General features: G+C 41.0%; 2 protein-coding genes across 5 annotated transcripts; one reads left to right on the plus strand and one right to left on the minus strand.

Moving 5' to 3' along the window:
- Positions 1–112: 112 nt before the first annotated feature.
- Positions 113–7,196, plus strand: LOC127000559 (CDK2-associated and cullin domain-containing protein 1-like). The gene is made up of 7 exons (XM_050864354.1): positions 113–489; positions 767–909; positions 1,981–2,219; positions 3,122–3,217; positions 3,506–3,608; positions 4,012–4,127; positions 5,832–7,196. The coding sequence occupies exons 2-7, from the start codon at positions 807–809 to the stop codon at positions 5,994–5,996; spliced, it is 822 nt and encodes a 273-aa protein (XP_050720311.1). The 5' UTR covers positions 113–489; positions 767–806; the 3' UTR covers positions 5,997–7,196.
- LOC127000489 (ankyrin-3-like) lies at positions 6,031–18,383 on the minus strand. 4 transcript variants are annotated; one of them, XM_050864218.1, is made up of 13 exons: positions 18,223–18,383; positions 16,227–16,372; positions 15,523–15,914; positions 15,134–15,350; positions 14,709–14,945; positions 14,185–14,391; positions 12,794–12,924; positions 12,258–12,453; positions 11,922–12,052; positions 11,495–11,618; positions 10,898–11,123; positions 7,545–7,724; positions 6,031–7,388 (listed from the first exon to the last, which is right to left on the minus strand). In XM_050864218.1, exons 2-13 carry the CDS (start codon positions 16,312–16,314, stop codon positions 7,241–7,243), a joined length of 2,277 nt encoding a protein of 758 aa, XP_050720175.1. In that variant the 5' UTR covers positions 16,315–16,372; positions 18,223–18,383; the 3' UTR covers positions 6,031–7,240. The 4 variants fall into 4 exon arrangements, with proteins under 4 accessions (XP_050720175.1, XP_050720179.1, XP_050720180.1 ...); XM_050864222.1 differs by having other exon boundaries at positions 18,204–18,348; XM_050864223.1 differs by lacking the exon at positions 18,223–18,383 and adding an exon at positions 18,073–18,212.
- Between the last annotated feature and the right edge of the window lie 43 nt (positions 18,384–18,426).

Genomic DNA, 18,426 nt, shown 5'->3' on the forward strand with positions numbered 1-18,426 from the left:
AGCCATCTCCCTCCTGCCCTCCTCCTCCCAGTCTTCTCCCCTCCGTACATCCTCCTCCTCCTCATGGGCACATCCCTCCTCCTCCTCCTCCTAGCCATCTCCCTCCTCTCCTCCTCCCAGTCTTCTCCCTCCCTTGTGTGTCCAGTGTTGTGCCTCTCAGCTGATCTCAATGGTGGTGGTGTGCTCTGGTGTGCTGCCTCTAGTAAAAGGAAAAGGGCCCTTGAAACTGGTTAAATAGTAAGGCATTGGTCATCTCTGTGGAAGCCAAAGAAGAGGAGAGTAACTCGTGGGGGCCAACAGCTCTTCCTGACACATCCTGATAAGCGGGGACTTCTTCCTGTCTTCCTTTATTCCTTGCTCTTAGACATGCCAGATCCTCCTACGGGTGTGAGGCAAAGCAGTGGTCATCTCTAGAAGCCAAAGAAGAGGAAAGTAACTCGTGTGGGCAAAGAACTCTTCCTGACACATCCTGATAAGCTGTCTTTAGAGGTAGGTATATATTGCTTCATGATAACTAATATGATGGAGAGTCACTGTGGTTGGGGAGAATTATGCTGCTTCTGACACTAATACCTGATTTATTATGGAGGAATATGTATTATACTCTTATGGACTATAAATTAAGGATGAACCGATGTGTGTGTGTGTGTGTGTGTAATAGAGATACTGTAGTTAGAGAAAACATTAATGTTGTCCACTGAAATAAGACTGTGAGGAATATGTATTATAGTCATATGGCATATAACCTATTCTCACCCTGGTGCAGGATGAGCTGGTGTGAGTGGAAAGCTTGCTAAGGGAGTTGAATGGGGACTGCAATGGAGGACATGGCTGGAGGCTCAATGGGAGGCCATAAATCCCTGAGCCTCTCTGCCAAGCCGGCCACAGACATCCCACGGAGGCCACTGGGTAAGTTTCATAAGTCACAGTTCTTCTCGTAAGGAATGTGCTCTTACTATTGATTCTGTTTTAGTTGAACTTGACCCTAATGATCACACACCCCATACCTATGTCTTTAGTTACTCATATGCAAAAAGTGTAGCCTCCCTTACTGCTGTTATTGCTGTTTTCATGCTTACCATTCACAAGAGTTTAGCAACATCCATACCTGTGGCCCCGCCGCACAAGACTTTTTATTATAGTTCATTGTGTCCAGGGGCAATGGAATGAGTACCCCACCACGGGCTCAAGGGCCAATGTGACAGAGGAGAGAACTGAGGCCATGAGTAGCTGCAGTGTATGCCCTCAACTTTGCCTTTGCTTGCGGTGTTTAAGTTGACCATTTTAGTTTTTCATTCCTTTCACTGGTAAGCCCCATAATAGGCACCCTTGCACTATTGTTCACCTTCCTTCAAGTAGTGGTGTCAAGATACCTCTGGAATGGCGTGATCCTAGGCCTGTAGGAACGGGGGGCCATCTGTGTGGTGGCTTAGTCCCCCCGGAAATTTGTCATTTGTATACATGCTTTGTACAAAACATTTTAGTAAGATATACATAGAAAGAAAGTATAAAAATATAAAGACCCCCCTGAATTTCAAGTCCTGCTCTGGGCCTGCATTACCCCTCTGCAGTTTTATTCTTCTTATTTTATTCAGGAGCTGCATGTTACAGGCATTCCCTCCTCATTTTTTTTGGTCCATGGTCTACAAAATTTTAGATTAATATATGTTACATGTTCAAGAGTAAAAATAATATAAATTGGAGGGGTTGGTGTATTCCTCTAAATTGCACAAGTTTGCCTTTCTCGTGTCATTCACATGATTTGATTGAATAATGATAATAGTAGTTCTTTTTTTTTCACTTTGAGGCATACAGAAAAATTACATACAAAAAATAAAGATGAAAGAAGTGCAGATATACAGTGGTTCTCTCAACTGTAGTATATAGTTTTGTTTCTGATGTAGTAGACTGATGTGCAAACACTTATTTTCATAGTTTCTGTCAAGGTTAGATGCTGATGCTATAAAGTTCCCAACACAGCACTCACGAACATGACGAGTGAAGATTACTGCAACACCTACTGGCCTCAGCTGCGGAGTGCCATTGACAAGCTACTAGAGGGCCCCCCGCCTCCTCAACACATGGGACCGGTCATTGAGTTTGAGCCCATGTACTCGGCGGCATACAAGTGTGTCTGTCAGCAACACTCAGAAACGCTCTTCAGTGACCTCATGTCCCATATTCAGAGGCATTTTGCTGGAATCGCTGTGCAGTTGCAGGTAATATCAATCGGCATTTTTAGGGATTTTCGATAAATGAAATGTTCCTTTATGCTATATTGATATAATTAGCTATGGTATTGTCTTGGCTGTTTAAGTTAACCCTCTCGTGCACAGTAAGTTTCCAGTAAGTTTCTCTTCTACTCACCATGCATCTCTCAGGCCCGACCAGCCTTTTTTTGCCGCCGCGAAACTCTGTATTCCAGTAGGCATTTTACCATCACAGATATATCGTACCCCAATAAATTTGGTATCAACGGCTTCGTAAAGACTTATACTAGAACATGCGCAAATAAAAATAGAGGAAAAAATATATATAAACAATAGAAACTCGTATCAAGTCTCTGTATAGAGTATTGTAGACAATAAATCCTAAGTACCAACTCTTCCCCACTTGCTATCTCGAAATTTTGTGGGCCAACTTTTTTAGCTGAATATATGTTTCGAAGCGGAATTTAGTGAGGATTCTTATGGTATCCTCAAAATCTTCATACGCCTATTAATTCCTGAGTTACACCAAGAAAACTATTTTTTCTTCTGCCGTCAGAGTAGGCTAACAACTAAAAATCACTCCACGCTCCTCATTTATGCTCCTTAGAAAGGTTGCCATATGTTACCATTAAGAAACTTATCCCAACAAATGACACTCCAAATTTGACGCACTTCCACCGAAAACTTAATTTTTAATCGATTTTTTAACTTTTATGACGCGTTTCGTGTCATCGTGCGCCAGGACCTTTTACCTTTGATGACGCGAAACGCGTCATCGTGCGTGAGAGGGTTAATCATGTTGTTTGCTAATGTCTTACTACTTAGTTCCTTTCTTTTTGTTGTTTATCAGTATTTCATATGTATAACTATCTTTTCCATATAGCTGAGTCAGACTTTCATGTTATTTTCAGAATGAAGAGGAGAGTCAACTGATTGACCACTGTTTCTATGTTATTCATCATGCCATGTATAGCCTTGATGGGATTATTCCAGTTTTTACATATTTGGTAAGTCAGTGATGCATTATTTATTTGTTACCTTTAATACCTGAAAAATATGGTTTTGAGTATCTTTTATTATCCAGACAAGTATGATGTGCAGTGGAATATGGTGACATAACCTGTATTCCCGTACCATAGAGGAATTAAGTAAGTTGGTTATGAATGCATTTTCACATCAAACCAGCAGCTTTCATTTGGAAAGCTATATTATTTTGAAGATACTTTTTAACTTTTCTGATGAGGTATAATCTTGCGAGAGAAATACCCACAGACGCCAATACTTTTTTCTTTCAGAATAAAGTCTATGTTTCAACTAAGCTGTCTTCAAATCTACGAACAGAATTGCAAAACCTATTCTGCAAAACTGTCATTGATCCAGTTATTGATAAGCTAGTAGGTAAGAAATTGAAGCTGTGATTATATTGTCTGATTTATATTGTGAAAAAGCATTGAAATAGAATAGAATATTGATTTTGAAGTTGAACATTTTTCTTTGTATAGGTAATATGTACATTATATTGCTAACAAGCCTTGGCAGGAACATCTTGTTATCAAATTGGTTGCTATAGTTATTGCCATCCCTTTCTCAGAGCATCTTCCTCGAATTTGCCATGTGCAGTCTGTTGTGTTTGTGTCTGTAACTGTACCACTAAGTGATGAGAATGTTTTAAATGATTTATATCAAAATGGTACCATTATTGATTACATTATTCATTCATGTCGTATAAATTGCAGAGGCAACTATGTTCCATGACAGTAATCTATTTTGAGCCATTCATGAATGCCATTTTATTTTTCAGCCATAGTGAGGCAGACAAATGAATTGCGGCCATTCTCTGTAGCCCCCCACGTCATAGCTTCCGTCATTAAGAATCTGCACAAGCTTAATCCAAGCTATTCACAAAAGTATCCACAGGTAAGGTGAAAATATCAGAAGAAGCATTTACAGTACAGTCGTCCCTCAACTAGTACGGGGGTTAGGGAGTGGCTCCAGGACCCCATACTATTCGAAAATCCGTATAAAATTAGTGCCCCCTCTAGAAACACTCCTGGGCACTCCTACGGAATCCGGGTCCCACCTGGCTCAGCTGTTACTTTCAGGCCCAAGTTGCCAGTTATGCATTAAAGTTCGGTTGGAGTAGTTTAAATATGCGTCCCTTAACTATATACGTAATATGGAGGCGTAATGTTGTATTTTGGAGGCACGAAGTCAATCTCCACAATTACCGTTTCGTATCTTATTTCATGTATGATTTAGAGAGCAATAGAAACTGTGGTAGAGAGTAAGAGAGAGTGTGGGTGTATGACATGGCTCACTCGCTGACAGTGTGGAAGGGAGTGCTACCAGGATGACTCCGTTGCAGTGGTAACACTACAGCAGAAAATGCATAACTGGCAACTTTGGCCGGCGAGTAGAAACTGAGCCAGGCGGGACCCGGATTCTCGTGGTAAGCTCTCCTTACCGCAACTTAACTCTTACCAAAACATAACTTCTCCTAAATTTCAATTCTTCTGCAAGGTAAATACCTTTCTTGAATGCTTTGGGGTGTTTTGGCTTGTCTCTTGGGTCCCATGTTCATGTTATGTGGTAATGGAGAAGCGTAGCTGAGGTTGTGCACACACACGGACTTAGGGAAAGCGCATAGGTTTCAATCTGGCAAAACCGTGTTCCTGATGTTGTGCACACACATGAACTGAGGAGATGCGCATGGGTGCCAGTCTGGTAGAACAGTGTTGCCACTCATGTAATGGGTACTTGGTGCAACGACCGTTAAATTTAAAAATCCTTAAAAAAAATTCTATGATAATCTATATAAAACCGAAACCGTACTATTTGAGGGACGACTGTACTTACGTTCATTCATTCATTCATTCATCTTTAACGCCTGCTCCTAGGAGCTCCCACCAGGGGATGGCCACGGCAGAAGAGTTTCCATCTCTCTCTATCCAGACACTCCCTCCTTGCCTGCTCAAAGTTTCTCAGGGATCTTTCACCCCTCTCCCTGACATACTCCTGCACCCGATCTCTCCATTTCACTGGAGGTCATCCTCTAACATTCCCTCCCTCTATCTCACTCTCATACACCCTCCTGGTCATCTTAATCTCCTCCATTCGCTCCATGTGGCCAAACCACTTTAAAGTCTGTCGCTTCACTTCTTCCACCACTCCACACTTCTTCCCTTCACCCACATGACACATTCCAAAATGCTCATACACACTTTCATTACTCATTCCATCCATTCTACTCACAACACATGCACTCCTCAAATAACTCATTTCCACTGCCTGCACTCTAGACCTCTGACTTTCATTTCAGGCCCATGTTTTGCTTGCATATGTGAGGGTTGGTACTATTACTGTATTTCTCTAATCCCTCTTTACCTCCATGCTCACACTTCTGCCATTCATGATACGTCCCAAAGACCCTACCACCTTTCTTCCTTGCAATGCCCTTTCTCTTCTCTCTCCTTCTGTACCACCATGCTTACACATAACTGATCCAAGATACTTAACTCGCTTACCTCCTCCATTTCTTTACCTGATCCTTATTGTAGTTCCTAGCTAAGTATCCCTATCACAAAGGCAGAGGAGGCATATTATCATGTAATTTCTCTGCAGGTATTTGCTGGGTACATTCCTGGCATTCTTCCTGCGATGCGAGAACATGAGCTCTCTGGATATATAGACGAGACTCGAGAACTGCAAGCAACTTTACGCCAGTTCTGGATGACTTCAAATACTCAAGGAAGGAAGAGGTGTTTAGATGAAGAAATGCCCAGTTAGCATCTTCTTCATTTAGGATTAAGAAATTGCAGAGTCCAGTGAAAGCATCAGTATATTCACAATCCTTACTGTCATGTTTAGATTTACCTCTTCTTTTGTACAAGGCATTTAATGGAGTAATGGTGATGCTGAGGTTTTCACATATCCTATATATTAACACTGCCTTAAGGAAGACATGAGAATTTAAACAATTATAAAATATTTTCCTAGTTCATCTCATCATCTTCATTATCATCACCATCATTATCATAATCTGTTCCCTGCTCTTAAGTAGGTCAAACTGCAGTATAGTTTATGAACATAAAATATGGTGTATGAATCGTAATGTGTGGCACTGGCAACCCTATAATTCTCTCTCTATTTGTGGTGCAAACAGCCTTATGACCTCATGTCATTCAGGAAGTGAACAGTTTCATCTGGAAATCTGATCTCAACTTTTTGTCTGTTAAAGATCACAATCTCAGTACTGAAGGACTGAGATTATGATCTGAAAGTACTCGGTACTTTCAGTGGCCCATTATTTGTATATACATATTCCTAAACCAGTGGCTGTGTAACAGAAATATTCACATGTGTGCATGTCCATGGTCTGCATTTGCATACTGCAAAAGGCAACTGAGAAATACCAGTGTAAGCATGTGAAATTGTTTTGTATTGCCTCGCACTTGCTTGACTGATGTGTTTACAAGCTATGAGAAGCTGAAAGGTTTAGACTAAAGCTTTAAGAAAAGCTGGCAAGCTGAAAATTAGAAGGCATAAGTGATGACAAAATATTGTAAGAGTTTGAATGGAAGAAACTTAGGGGATTTTTGTTATATATTGACAATATAAGGAGACATGTCACATCAAGAAACTATAGCATCAGCATATATCTAAATTCTATCTAAGGTTTGGGGTTCATTTAAATCAGTTGAAATTCATTGTCTTGATGGGAGTGGCCCATTGAATGGATAGTTTGTCCTTATTGTTTGAAGCATGAATTTCAATATAAAAAAAAGTCTTTGAGCTTGATATCTTGTCACATGTAAAGGTGACAACAGGAAAGCCCTTATCTTTACTTTACATGCTTCCTGTTAATCTTTATTCTATCTAGTTATGTATTACCAACACATTTTCTTTACCTGTAATGTGTATAAAACAACTACTCTATATATGGTTAAAAACCTTTAATGGATCTATAATATAATTAGTAAATACGTAGTAATAAAATTTTATTAAATCCAACAAAAAAAGATATTCTCATGTCAGAGATCTACTTCTACGTCCTCCAACATGAGAAATCTAACAACTCTTGCTGGCAGTGAAGAAGCTTCCAGACTGATGCGTAGACGTTCACCAAACCACTGGCGGATGTGAATCCGGCAGAGATCAGCTAACGTGAGTGGTTGTAACCTGAAAATACAAAAATAAAAACTTTATACTTGATCAAAATCTTTGGGCACTCTTTCCTCCTCAAATATACAATTTTTCTGGTCTCTTGCTCAGTCTGACCTCTCCTAGTGGTCTATCATGAGGAAAATGAGACAATAATGACATCATAATAAATACCTGACAGTTGCCAGTCTCGACATGAGAGTGCCAGGAGTAAAGATTCCACTCAGCCAGTCGGCACGCCAGAGTTTGAAGCCTGCCAGCAGCAGCAGTGTGGCCAGTGAGGAGTTACCTCGCAGAGCCACCATGTGAAGGTAGTCAGGTGTGGCAGTGGGAGTGCGATGATTGACATTACAACTGCAAGACATAATAGTATTTGGTAAATACTTTACCTTTGTAACCATGAGCATTCTAATTTACCAACCATTTCTTCATAAATTTTCTGGTTTCGTGTTGTCAAAGGATCTCACAGTTGACTGAACTTCAGCAAAAAAATAAGAAGTAACATATTTAGTGTTTTTGCCATTGTCACCAAAATTAATGTTTATTAAAAATAAATGCAGAACACAACAATCAGGAATCCTTGGCACTTGGTATGTACACAAATTATGATGATAAACAATTCATGTGTAGATGTATTGCATAAAAAAATGTGAATGATTATGCTTATGACAGGTCTATGAATCCTTCCATCTGAAAGGAAAGTAGAAAATGGATGAAATGTTTCTAAATACTTATGTAAGAGACTATGAAACAGAAGTTGTGGGAAGTGCAAGAAACAAATGGGAATGGTGATTACCTTTTGGTTGTATGTGCAGAGAGGTTTATCTTGGCAAGCACCTTTAATAACAAGATGACCCATAGGTACACACGTGGTAGCTTCAATGCCCTTTTGAACTGATTAAAACATAATGGTAAGCAAACAGTGCTGTAGCATAAGTTAGATGAGCTTTTTCAGTTTTCTCACACCCACGCCTCCAAGATCCAACATCCGCATCCTGGTGCTGAGTATGAACCCAGGCTCTCAGGACCTCCAGTTTTACTTTCACTTCCCAAAACCAAGGTCCACCCCTGCTGAGCCTGAAGAACATGTTCTGCTTTTTCCTCTGACCCCCATGCTTGAGATCTGTTCACTACACTAGAGTTCCTCCTCTAAACATTGTTACTAATTAAACAAAATTTTGTCAGGCATGTCTCAAACTACTATTAAGTTTTTGGAGTTTTAAGTGCTCAAGCAAGCAGACTATAATTCAAATTAACTTCACACTGAATCAGTTGGGTAACATATGAAGCAATCCAAACGTGAATGCCACTTGTGCAAAATAAAACAAAGGAGCAAGAAGTGGTTAAACTTTTGGAATGTTTAATATTTCTCAGCTTTGTTAAAATTTTAAATGCATTTATTTGGGACAAATTTGGAGCTGCGGAGTAACAAATAATTTTGAGTTTTATCATGTGCACGTCAAGTTACTTGAAATGATCATTAGCAATGTTTGCTGACCCTCGAAACCAGTGGTTCCCAAACTTTTTTACATGATGCCCCCTATTAATTTCTAAGAAATCCTCACGCCACCCCATCCTTTGTTTGTATTATCTATATATATATATATATATATATATATAGATCTATATATATATATATATATATATATTTATATATATATATATATATATATATATATATATACACAGTGGAACCTCGGAATACGAGTAACTTAGTGTACGAGTAAATTAGAATACGAGCATTTCAACTAGTAAAAAATCGATTTAGAGTACGAGCGATAAACTAGAATACGAGCAAATGTGAGGAAATGGCAAGCATCCGCCTGTGACTGTTTTGAAAATCCCGCGCGGCGACTGCAATCTCGTGGCAGCCGCCCAAGTTATTGGTCGGCCGAGCACATGTACACAGTCAGTGTTTGTCTGAGGTTGGGCGGGTGAACTGACGTGCTTTCTGATCACTTCTTTGAGTATTTTCACCCACATAACACACAATGGCACCCAAGAGGAAGACAGGTGCCACTGAAGGCAGTGAGAGAAGGAAAAAACATCGTTAGACAGATTCTTGGTAAAGCTACCTAAAAGACAGCAAAGTGATTCTGAGAGCTCCTCTGATTCAGAGGACTCTCTCCCCACAGTAACCCCACTCCTCCTCCCCACCTCCACATCAAGCCCATGAAGTCTTCAATTTATCAACATAAAGGTAAGTTAATGTATACGAAGTTGTATTGTTTGTGTAATTCTAAAAAAATATACCAATATATTTAATTTTTTTCAAATTTTTTTGGGCCTGGAACGAATTAAGTGGAACTCCATTAATTTCAATAGGAAAAGTCGTTTTAGAATACGAGTAAATTGGTTTACGAGCTCGGTCTTGGAACGAATTAAACTCGTATTCGAAGGTACCACTGTATATATATATATATATATATATATATATATATATATATATATATATATATATAGATATATATATATATATATATATATATATATATATATATTGAAACTCGCACGAGAATGATTCAGTGTTACTCCTTCATGTGTGTGTGTGTGTGTGTGTGTGTATTTATTTCTTGCAAAACTGCAATTTTTGAAAGATGGAATCACGCCCCCCTTGTATCCAGCTCACGCCCCCCAAGGGGGGCATGCCCCAGTTTGGGAACCACTGCTCTAAACCAAGGCAAAGGAGATGGCATGTTTACAGAGGATCAATACATAAGAAAATTACAATTTCTTGTGTATGGAAGGAGTAAGGTTAATAAAGCTAACAAAGTAAGTAGCTGACAGAAAATATGGTGAAAAGTGAATGGAAACTGTAAAATAACAGCAGCTCTTTGACCATCACAGCAATTTTGTGTGATATAATGATCGGTGAAATCAAATAAAACAAAGTAAATGAAAAACTGAAAATACAAGGCAGGCATACTCTTTAGTTTGTTTTCACTCATTACCACTTGGTGACAGACTTTTGTTCCTCCTTAGGATGCTACAAATGTTCACTATTCAAAATAAGTGTTGTTCATGATTGTAGATAAGTAACTTGAAGACACCATAACACAAAGAATAATTTCCAACTGATAAAAAAGGTGGACTTTTAGACAGTAGGTTGTTGTACCTGACTTCTTGCGAGGTACAGCACATGGTGTGTATTTTTATTTGATGCCTAAGACAGCTTACAAACCAAAAATCTGTAGTATGTATACCACTAAAAAAAAAAAAAAGCCAAAAATGCTACTAACATTTCCAATCTCCTATACACATCTTCCCACATCCCAAACAATAGATGAATTTTTGGTCATATGGCAAGCCAGGCAAGGTTGAGTCTATCCACAAAGCACCTCACATGAATAAGCAAGGTAGCATCATTTAGGGACAAGAATATGATGAGAGGAAACAGCATTCACCCTAATAATCAACAAAATTTCATGCACACTACATACCCAAACAGGATAACCTAAAGTAATCACAGCATGCAACTTACAGTGGAGCATCAAGTGTAAAAGTACTATTAGGCTCCCTTCATTTACCCGTGTCGTATAAGAAGAGCAGCTGCTTTATTTTTCTCGAGTAGCAGGGCTCTATACAGAGGGGTGTCTCCATTTGTGATTGTTTCCACATCCAGACGAGCACCGTGAATGCATAGGAGAGAGAAGACCATGCTGAAGTCTACAAATTGAGCATCTCTTGTACCCTCCACCGCCTCGTGTAGTGGAGTAGTACCAGTCAGGCCATTGGGATAGTTGGTGTTGGCACCTGAAATCAAATATTATGAAAGCACAGGTAAAGAAGTCTAGTTTATGAGCCTAGCCCTTAGTGGCAACATAGATAAACAGCTGCCAGGCAAAAGATTAAAAGCTCAAGTCTCATGAGATTTCAGCGGTCTTCCGAATGACTAAAGTTTCTGATTCAAGTAAGTGAAGATAATTTTGATGTATGTCATAAAGAAATACAGTGTCAACAAGTTCAATTTGTCATTACACCTTTGGGAAAATTAAATTAAATCCACATCTGCTTACTCTTTCTAACAGTATACACCTCACCAGCAAGGAATACATGCAAGTAAAAGAAGAGGGATTCTTTACTCCACCCATGCTTATGCCAACGCAATGACCAACTGTTCCTACCATTTTTGAGCAACAACTTGATGATGGTGGGCTGGCAGGTGCGGGCAGCAATAATGAGTGGCGTATCCCCATTGTCATCCCGAAGGTTGACAATGCAACGGGCGCTGAGTAGCTGTTCAGCCAGCTGCCACCCAAGACAACAGAGGTTTAGGTATGAGTGACTGATCTAAATCTCAATTATTTTGCAGCAGTGGAAAGATCTGACTCAGATATTATTAATCTTTTTATTGCTATAAAGCCATTCACTCCAAACATATTTATTTGTGGTTACTATTATCAAGTTTAAAGTATCATTAGCACATTCTAAAGCCCAGCTTTATTTAGACAACTTAAAAATTAAATATAATCTACCAAAACATACAGCAACTAATGTCAGCTACTTTTTATATTGTTTAGACTACAGATGCTATTTGTCGAACTCACTTACCTGATAGTGCCTGTGAAGGACAGCGTAATGGAGCAGGTAGTGGGACTGAGTGACCTTGGCTCCTGCTACCAGGAGCATCTGAACCAGCCTCACGTCCTTGTGCCACACAGCCTCACAGAGGGGAGTGTAGCCTGGATGCAACACAGTAAGGCTTCATTACTGCACCAAAATCATAAAGTATGAATACCCACAATAACAAATATCAGTAACCCAGTAAATCTCATAGAAAATGTGAAGGGTCAAGAAGATAAAAAATAAGGGAAAGCAGAGGAGGTGAGAGATAAAGAAATCATGCAAGCAGTGAGGAGGAAGGGAAATAACAATGGCTATACTTACCATGAATTTCTTCTATGTTAACTTTTGCTCCCCGTTCAAGCAAGAGCTGCACCACTTTGACATTAGAGCGCGAGACAGCCACAATCAGGGCTGTGCGATCAGAGCTGTCAAGGGAGTCTATCTTTGCTCCGTGACACAACAGCACCTCCACAATGTCTGTGTAGCCTCTGGATGCCGCAATGTGCAGGGGAGAACTCTGATCTCAATGAAAAAGTAAATCAGCATTAATCCTCTCTTCTACTCTTTGTTATATTAAGCAAGTAATGGATCAAAATAAAGACATATCAACATACATAATGATGGATATGGTTAGATTCTGAACATCTTATAATAGCACAGGAGGAACTGGCCTTTCCTCAAGCTGAACATCAAAGGTTACAGAAGGTCATCATGTTTATGAAGAGGTAAAGTGCAAACACCCACCACTTCAATCAGGCGCTTGGCATACCGCAATGGTTTTAATGGAGTAAATTGTATTAGATTCATAAATGCATGTTAATAAGGATGTATAAATATTATTGTTTAAAAGCCACTACCTTATCATTCATTTTATTGTTAACTTTGGCTCCCCCCTCCAGCAGTAGGGTGATCACCTCCACCAGCCCCCGCTGCACCGCTAAATGGAGTGCCGTCATGTGCTCAGCGTCGGGAGTGTCTACGCGCACCCCTGAAACAAATTTGTACTTTAGGAATACTTGACTTACAGGCTTAAGATTAGATTTAGTACCTGGACTCATGGTTTGTTTCTATTCTAAGGCTGACTTCTTTTTTTCTTTTTAATACAATCATAAACCTATGTGCATCCACCTGAACATAAGCTTAGGTTTCAGGGTGGGTGAGGCAACATGCCACCCCCTAGCATATGCCCCCATTGATTGGCTGATTCAGACATGCCTGACCTAGTCTGCAAGCTGAATTATATAGTTCTGGACCTACATTTTTTTTATTTTCTGTTACTGATGAATGAAGGCTAAAGAAAAAAATAATAATGAATCTTTATGTATTAGGTATATTTACAACATAAATAAAACCAAACACTGGCCAGAAAAATTTTGAGTAACTCATAATTAATCAAAAATTAAGTTACTGGCAATGCAAGAGATTTGACGAGACTGAGAAAAAGATTTGGTAAATGTTCAGAGAGTTGCCCATCTCAAAATTTGATACACTGGCTATTTATTAGGGGGCAAAATATTGTGCTTTTTCATTTGGAGAAAGTTTTCTTCTTCGGAAACTACTAAAAAGTGACTTATTGCAATTTCATCATCCGCCGCCGCAGCCGCAAAATAACTCGCAGAGGGTTTAAGGTGGGGGAACATATTTAAACTATCCCAACTGAACTTTATGACCTAACAGCTAACGGGGGGGCTTCCCCCCCCCTGGACCCCCGGTCTACCCAGGGGGGGCTGCGCCCCCCATGGACCCCCCCCCCCCCCCCCGCATGTATATGTGACTTATTTCTGCGAGGAGGTATTTCTCGCACCGGCTGCACTGCCGCCACGCCCGTCACCAGAGCAGTCAAATATGGCGCACGTAAACAGTGGTAGCTGTAATTATTTCGTAAAACTAGAGAAGTACAACAGTGGTATTAGAACACCGTAGAATTAATCTACCCTTACCAGGCGAGTGTGGGCCAAATTACTGAGAGTCGTACGTTATCCCTCCCACGCCCGGGGCCCACAACACCGCGGCCCGCAAAAAAAACACTAACTTTTAAAAAATCGGTAGCAGCGTTTCAATCAATTTGCGATGCATATATATGGGGTTCAAAATGCATAGAATAATGAGATCTAACCCATAGTTAGGGTGAGAAGTACCACAGTGAGTTGGACAACACTCTGAACATATACCAAAGATTGGTCATGTGAACCACAAAGACTCAACTCAAAGTGCACAGAACAGTACATAATCACATTGAAGAACTCACCTGCCTTGATAAGCATATGAACAATATATGTGTGGCCTTGTTCTGTAGCATAATGCAATGCTGACCTTCCATAGGCATCCTGCTGGTTAATGTCACAGCTGCGGCTTGGGGTCCAGGGGGAGGGAAGGCCTAAAGACATATACTCTGAATGGAGCTGAGCCAACCAAGGGTTTGATCGATGCGAGTTAACTATTGGTTTGTGTCGACCTGAAAATAACAAGAATACAATGGCCTCTAAGAGCATTATCTCAAAGTAAAGTATCCGCACTAAACTTAGATCAACATCTTTCCATTACAGAGCCCTTCAAAGACCCCTCCCCTGCTTTTCAACAATACTACACCACCCACATTATTACAATTACCTATTCGGGGCATCACACATTATTATTATTAATATTATTATTATTATTATTCAAATCCATGAAAGAACATTGAAAAAAATTAAAAATTGATATAAGCCCAAACAAAGTTCCCTTGATGAACAGATATGAACATAAAAAATGAGAGACCGAAAGTCTTCTAACCATTTTCCCTATCATGGCGATGCGAACGGTGGTTGTGGCGAGCATGTCTTCTCCGCCGTCTGTTTTCTGTTTCAAATTCAGAATCAGAGGAGACAATGTTTGCCCGTCCACGGCCAAGAGTACGCTGCAGCAGGACTGAGGATGACTGGCGGTGGGGGTGGTATTGGTGGCGCCGCTCCCCAATCATGGCAGAGTCTGAGTCTTCCGTAGATGAGACAACAGGCCCTGACGATTCCCCTGAAAATTAAAACACAATGAATGTAAGATTGTGAAGGAAAATGGCCTCCTCTACTTGTCATACAACCAGTTTCTCTTTACTTCTATTGGTTGATAATGAAATACTATTTAGTTCCCAGAATTTACAGGGAATCACAATGGGTTTCAATAGAAATTACATTTACTTTAACACAAATTTTTGCACCTACCAGTGTCTTCCTCTTCTTCTCTGTATTCAAAGACATAATAGCCGATGTTGCTTGGTGTGTATGGACTCGTTGTATGGCTACACAAGGGAACACTGCACGGGTCTTGAATAGCTACTTCCGAGGCTTCTTCATTGTTATTACTTGGGAGCTCCCTGTTGCAGCGACCAGGCTCCCAGTCACTCTGCTGGTTGGAGTCACTAAGGTCTAGACCCCATAACTGAAAAGAAACACATACAAGTCATTTTCCTGTCAATTTAAAACAATACTTCCTGTCAAACTTAGTACAGAATAAATGTGGAGATTTTAGGAGACATAAAGGATATATAAACTGACCCATGATAATGTACATAGGATATTTTGGCAATAATCATGAGACATTTCAAACGAACCTCATCACTACACGTGCACGTTTCAGAGTCAATGCTTGGAGAACAACATTTGTGTCCCTGTGGACTCAGCAGCGTGCCTCCAAGTGTTGGACGGAGATTAGCTATGGAGGAGGCTGCTGCTGTGGCCCCTGTGGTGGTTGGGGACTGCCTTTGGTCCTGAGGCAGTGTCCCTCTGGAGGCACATGAGGTCACCCCTGAGGCTAGCCCTACAAGGGAACTAGAGCTTGATGAGACACATGAAAACAAGGATTCAGTGTCTACATCTTCCTCTTCTGGCGTAGAGTAGAATTTTTCGGCATCCAGAAGGAGACACACGATGGCCAGGTGTCCCAATTGTGCTGCGCGTCCTAGAGCTGTGCGTCCACATGATGGAAGGACATTTACATTTGCACCTGTGGATAGATGATTAGGTGTGGTGAAATCTAATGTATAAAAAATGAACACCTGAAAGTATATTCTAATCAAGTAGTGTACCATAACATTTAAAGGATTTATTTTCATAGTTTCTCTTCTTTTTGTTTTTTTATGAGCAGGAAAGATAATGCTACAGTCTGCTATGTTATAGTATATAAAATGTGTATAACTGACATGAATGGACACTTCCTTCAATAAATAATGTGTGTATGAGGAAAATTTCCTGCACTTTAGTTTTCCAAAGAGCAATTAACACTTCTTATATCAATATCACAGTAAATGAGGCAAACCTTTCTTCAGCAAATCCATCACAGCGTCCACATCCCCGGTGTTGACAGCTTCATACAACGTGTCAGCCATTCTTGCTAGGGTGGCCATCGTGAGCCACACTCTGGCATCATGGGCGCTGCACTTGTGGCCTTGTGCTCATTGGTCCCTAGAAGACAAAAAGATGGTGTAATACAACTTTTATTTCTACAATAAAATGTTATTTACTGATCAGCTTAGCAAATATGTTGATTTTAGAAGGCTTACTCTATTAATACAACAAGCAGATATTGACCTATGACCGTTTAAGTTGGTTAAAACTAACAAAACCTCCTCCAGCAGGTACTGACCTATTGCAGCGAAAATAATAATTTATTGCCACTAAATAAAGCAGTAACCTACTGCTCCTAAAATAATCTTTTAGAGCTCAGCTAATAACGCCGAGTGGCTTAAAACTACCCACATGCTGTCCAGAAGACCACCTATCAACCCGGACTCTAGATTCTAGGATCAAAGATGAGCTCTGGGAGGGCAGCATGAGCCAATGCAAGATGGCGCCACTATAAACACTCGCCTGCGCCAGAACAGGCTGGGCCGACCATCAGGACCCACTGGAAAGAAGCCTTGGACCGACCATCAGGATCCACCGGGAAGAAGCCTACTGGCGCAATAGGCCGCAATGTTAAAAAAAAAAAAAAAAAAAAAAAAAAAAAAAAAAAAAATTACCTCCTGGCCTGCTCAATAGCAGGTCTTCAATATTCACCAAGCTGCTGGCTGATAAATAGCCCTTGGTTGAATATTGGTTGATTTAGATGCTCATTGAGAAGATTCTTAAAGTCTATAATTTTTTTTATTTTCCCTTACATGGAATTCAATAATTATAACACTAATAATACAAACACTTCTCTCTTTGATTCCCCCACCACCCCGACACTCATAGGTGGGATACGACAGCTCCAGCGATGGCCGATTTATACACATTAGACGATGAGAAAATCAAACCGAGTTCCATTGTTGCCCGTGACAGTTTAAGGTGTACCAAGGCATATAGTTTTTAGTGTATGTGTAGAATTATTGTCAAGACGGCCTCTGACCAGAATGGCCCACCTGAAAGATTTGGATACAAAATGCATCATTATTGGTTAATGTAGCCACAGCCAACAAAAGAGGCAATATTCTTCCATCCCATATCAATAATACTGACGTTGTTTAGGCCAACAGCTTTCTGAGTAACGTCCTGACTAGAAATCTATCAGCATGTTAGGCAAGAAGTATTGAGATTGTTATTATTGTTATTAAAGGATTGTGATGGCCTAGGTGACCCTACTCGCCCTGACACTGTCCTGCAAAGCTATCTCAGGCATGGTAGTTGGCCTGTCTCCCTGAGGAAGGGAAGGCACAGGTGAGGCAAATGACTGTCAGTTGTTATGGTGGTGGGACCCCCATTGGTGCCAGGAAGGTGGGCAGGTTGAAGGTTGCTTCAGGGCCAAGAGTGGGCTGTGGAAAACTTGGTGAGTGGAAGCATGGACGCTGTAGTGAAAGTGTTTTATTATTTTCTTCACATCCCTGCACCACAAGCAGCAGGGGTTTCGTGCAAGGGAGATTCTGGAGGACCTGACGCCTGACCCTCACACTGACCTCAACAAGCAGGAAAAGAGCACAGCCCTCCCGACAAGAGTCCCGTAAAGAATTATTAAAACCCTGCTCGCAACCAGCCAAGCATTTTCAATGGACTGCCTAGGGAGATAAGAGGAATAAAGGACTGCACAGTGGATAGGTTCAAAGAAAGTTTCCATACTTTCCTGAGGGCAGTGTCAGTGCAAGTGGCCGGACAACGACAAACTCCATGCCAGACCAAGTGGCCCTCACCTACAGGGCCACCACCAGGGCTGGCTACAGCGGTGGGGGGTCACTACGACTGTGCCACGGGCGCTAGTAATGAAGACTGGCGGTGGGGTGCGCGGCACACCCTGGGGCAGGACATTTGTGGACACACGTACACGCTGGGGGCTGACTCACCGTCCTGACATCGCTGCGAGTCCAGAGGGTCCAGCGGCAGGGTACGAGGCGCCCGGTGCAGCGGGTCATTCTAGCACCTCTCCGCTGCCTTCCCCTCCGAGCATCAACTGCGCAGGCACGGCCCCGCCCCCCGCTGGCCCCGCCCACACACCGCGGCCAGCTGAGAGTGACACACACGTGGGTGTTGTCGATGTGTGTATTTAC

The sequence above is a fragment of the Eriocheir sinensis genome, chromosome 2 (genome assembly GCF_024679095.1).
Source record: "Eriocheir sinensis breed Jianghai 21 chromosome 2, ASM2467909v1, whole genome shotgun sequence".
In the NCBI taxonomy this organism is placed as follows: domain Eukaryota; kingdom Metazoa; phylum Arthropoda; class Malacostraca; order Decapoda; family Varunidae; genus Eriocheir; species Eriocheir sinensis.

What these genes read in the sequence shown, in the direction of transcription:
- LOC127000559 (XM_050864354.1), top strand. Translation starts at nt 807, where the DNA reads ATGGGGACTGCAATGGAGGACATGGCTGGAGGCTCAATGGGAGGCCAT. An exon ending in AGTTATTGATAAGCTAGTAG is followed by an intron (nt 3,609 to 4,011) that starts GTAAGAAATTGA and finishes TTTATTTTTCAG; the next exon opens with CCATAGTGAGGCAGACAAAT. An exon ending in ATTCACAAAAGTATCCACAG is followed by an intron (nt 4,128 to 5,831) that starts GTAAGGTGAAAA and finishes ATTTCTCTGCAG; the next exon opens with GTATTTGCTGGGTACATTCC.
- LOC127000489 (XM_050864218.1), bottom strand. Translation starts at nt 16,314, where the DNA reads ATGGCCACCCTAGCAAGAATGGCTGACACGTTGTATGAAGCTGTCAAC. An exon ending in CGTGCACGTGTAGTGATGAG is followed by an intron (nt 15,351 to 15,522) that starts GTTCGTTTGAAA and finishes GTTTCTTTTCAG; the next exon opens with TTATGGGGTCTAGACCTTAG. An exon ending in TCGAGACTGGCAACTGTCAG is followed by an intron (nt 7,389 to 7,544) that starts GTATTTATTATG and finishes TTGTATTTTCAG; the next exon opens with GTTACAACCACTCACGTTAG.